General features: G+C 39.3%; 1 protein-coding gene across 1 annotated transcript; it reads right to left on the bottom strand.

Annotated features, from left to right (window-relative positions):
- Positions 1 to 587: 587 nt before the first annotated feature.
- LOC117332869 (zinc finger protein 862-like) lies at positions 588 to 2192 on the bottom strand. Its single transcript, XM_033891926.1, has one exon. The coding sequence runs from the start codon at positions 2190 to 2192 to the stop codon at positions 588 to 590; it is 1605 nt and encodes a 534-aa protein (XP_033747817.1).
- Between the last annotated feature and the right edge of the window lie 1641 nt (positions 2193 to 3833).

Raw genomic sequence — 3833 nt, forward strand, 5'->3', positions numbered from 1 at the left:
TCACTCAGTAATGAATGACAATATTCATACTCTATGGAGATGTAACCATTACACTTTAAAGCAGGGTGTTCAGTAGATTTGAGAGTAACTGGCACAATAGAAATAGTAGGTGGCACCATGTGTGCCGAAGGCACGCAGCCAACAGCGACGCCGAAGGCGTCGCGGGGGGAGAGTATGAGAGGGGGCGTGGCCCTCTGTCATAACGGGGAGCTGGGGGGTCTCCCCCAGGAAAATTTTAAATCAAAGAGGCCAGATATGGGTTTTCCCACTATATAACAGTAGTTTTGGGAAATAATTTGGCAATAAAAAAATGCAATTTTTACCTTTTTGCATGTACATTTTGTATATATATATGTATTGTAAAACTTCTGAGTGTATCAACTGGTGTTTTTGTTTTATTTAGAAGTTTTTGTGAAGAATTAATGATGTCTGTACAGTCATGTCTTGTGTCATTTTTAATAGAGTTGTGTTAGTGTGTGGAAAATAAAACAAAATGTAACATGATGTAGGAACAAATCTTAATTTTCTGTTTTTAATGTACAAAGAAAGGATTGTCACTCAAATTCAGATTCAGATTCACCACTAAATTAATCAGAGCCATCGCTTTCACTGTCGTCTTGAAGACCGAATTTTGCAGCTGCTGCATTAACCAGTTCATGCACAGTAGGCGGAGATTCCTGGAGAGCACATACAGCATCTGTAATGTCCTCAGGTACCAAGCTGTGCATGTCTGCTTGTACAGGAATGAAGGTCTTTTCAAGTTGGGCGGTGTGGGGTGGTTTGGGGATCTTCTTTCTTTGTTTTGCAGAAAGCCAAGTGTGGACACTAGAGGCAATTAGTGCTTTGCACTCTGGTGACCCTACTTTGGGACCACTGAGGGCGATTTGCATCAATGAATTCAACATGTCCCCCTTCATGGTACTTCGAAGACGTGTTTTTATCAATTTTAGTCTGGATGCTCCCCTCTCTGGCCATGCATTGGAGACTGGAATAACCATCAACGCTTCTATCACCTTGCACATGAGCGGAAAGTGTGCAATGAAAGCATACCTTTGACTGCACAGCCTCTGCAATGCACATTCAGTTGGTGAAATGTTCCCAGCCTTTACATTTTCTGGTAGAAGCCAATCCTTCATCGCATACTTGAGAGCACTGAATTCAGCATGCAACTGTGCTTGGTTTTCCATACTCTCTGGAAAAAAGTGTGATGCTAAAAGGCTGATATGTGTGTTACCATAGCTTTGGAACTCCGGATGATTTTTGGGTGGTATAGCAGTACAATCACACACTTGCATGGCATTGAGAATTGGGGATGCGTTTTTGAACCTGTTGTTGTTTTCGATTAAAGATTTTATGTAATCTTGTAATAATTTTTGCAAGTACTGTACATCATTCTCTGAACACCTGATTTCAGTGGTTGATAAGATACCATCCTTGGTGTCCTCCAGCAGCTTTTTCACGGGTGCGTTGATAGCATTCTCTTTTGCAAGTTCCAGAAGCTGATCCTTTGTGTGACTGATACAAGGTTCAATGGTGCTGAAGTTGATTGTGCCCTGCTGGAAAGCTTTGCTCAGCTTACTGAGAATAGGCAAGACAGCATGAAGGATATACAGTGTGCCAATCTTCTTTGCCTGAGAAAATTTCTTCAATAGACCGTAACAGGCAGGATCACCCTTCAGTTGACGCAGAGTCTGCAAGATGGCAGGCAAGTCGAAGCATACTGTATCAATTGCCTTGTCAAAGGACAACCATCTGGTAGCACATGCCTTCTTCAACCTCCTGGAGATCTTATTACTTATTCTGGCTTCCAGGTACACTGCCTTCATCTCTTGCTGGATCTTTAGGTAAACAGACAACTTCTTTGGGGAATTATCAAAAACCTTCCACAACTGCGTCACCTCAACTTCTGCATCTTTGATTTTCTTAAGGTCCTTGTTGGTGTCTGTACATGCCAATGCCAATTTATGGCAGATGCAGTGGACAGATATCATCATTGGTACATCCTTCTTTATAATTGCCGCCAGTCCATTGTTTTTCCCAGTTATTACACTGGCTCCGTCAGTGGCCAAACCTCTCATGTTATCCAGTGGTATACCTGCCGACTGAAGGTTTCCCTTAATGACATCATACATAGCTTCTGCATTTGCGGAATCTGCCTTTTCTAAGACATTGGAAGAAAACAAAATTTGCATTCTACATTGTTAGTGTTTCTGTCAATGTACTGGTGAACCCAACCATTTGCTCCTCGTTACTGATGTCAGCAACATCATCAACCAGAAGTCCATATGGTTGATTTGTAATTTGTGTGGTGATCTCATCACGGATTCCATTTCCAAGGGTATTAAACATCTCCCTTATGGAAGTTGCTGAGCGGTAAGTAAAGTACTTCATTTCTGTCACACCAAGCAACTGTATCTGTGACAGAAGACTGGGGAGTTTTCTGTTTGCTATAGCCTCCTTCGCTAGCCAGTATATTGAGTAAAACGCCTTTTCCAAGACATCATTTTTAACAAGTTCTCTTTTATCAATTGTTGTTGAAAAATTGATACTCTGTTTAGCATTTCATTCTTAATAGTAACTTTGTGCTTGGATGAGGCAGCATGATCATTCAAAGTGCTGAGCTTGAACCGAGTAGATGGCTTGGCAGAAAATGTCTCCCTTTTGTTCTGGTTTGCCTTGCTGTGGTGTTTCCTACACAAAAGACAGTAAATGCCCTCACCCTCAACATACAATGCCCACCACATCCCGGTTTCTTCAGAAAAAGATATATTTTTCCTTAACAACCAGTCATGTTGAAACCTGTCTTTTTTTCTTCTGACCCGACTTCTCCATATCAATCCTACCCAATTCCTTAACAGAGAGTGAACCGCAGCCATTTTTTCTACAGGAATGGTAATTATGGATATGTTTATCTGGAAACATCTTGTGAATAAGATTCAATGTTTCTCTTTCTGTCATGAATGTAGAAGTAGATGATTCTTCGACAAGGACAGGTGATGGGTTTACTGAATTGCATCCTGCAGGTGTATCCAGTGATGATGGCGAGACAGGTGCAGGCTGTACACTTGGGGGTGTCTGATCTTTTTCAGGATGTTCATCTGCATTAAACAAAAAATGATTTTTATGATGGTGTTTCATGTTGTGTTTTAAAGTAGATATGTGCACGATTTGATTCGGTATCATTATGGGTCCGTGTAGCTTATTGATGAAATTAACCTTAGTGTGTAGGAATTTACCCTAACCATGTTAATCAATAATTACAGTAAGTACAGTATATTCAGACAGTGAAATAATATTCTGATTTAAGCGGACAATAAAGTTCAATAGCTCGTGATTCATATTCAAGCAGCATTTCATGGCCAGAACATTTACTTGCTAAGCACTTCAATTCTTTTATATTTTTTACATCTCACTTTATTAATAATGTGTAATTTGCTTAGTTCTCACAAGTTCATTTATCAAACATTAGCATTTATCATCTACATTTAACATTTCAAGGGTGGGAGGTAAATCTGGAATAAGGAGAACTTGGGACAAACTTCACTTATCCTACATGAAGTTCCACATTTTTTCTAAATCACTCATAATTGTAAATAAAAAAACAAAACAAAACAAAAATTACCTTGAATTTTCCTTGAAGGTCAAAGTTCCAAAACACGTACACTGAAAATGAACAACTTAAAAAACACAAATTAAAGAAAAATGATATATAAAACACGAAATACATTATTAAAGGCTGTGATTTTACTTCTTTATTGTGTGCGTAATAATTTTCATTCATTACGCCGATTCTGTGTCAGTAAGTTACGTAGTGTGACCCAACTACATGTCAA

The sequence above is a fragment of the Pecten maximus genome, chromosome 8 (genome assembly GCF_902652985.1).
Source record: "Pecten maximus chromosome 8, xPecMax1.1, whole genome shotgun sequence".
NCBI classification, from domain to species: domain Eukaryota; kingdom Metazoa; phylum Mollusca; class Bivalvia; order Pectinida; family Pectinidae; genus Pecten; species Pecten maximus.

Bases quoted from the DNA above. Each gene is read 5' to 3' on its own strand.
- LOC117332869 (XM_033891926.1), bottom strand. From the start codon at position 2,192: ATGCAAATTTTGTTTTCTTCCAATGTCTTAGAAAAGGCAGATTCCGCA.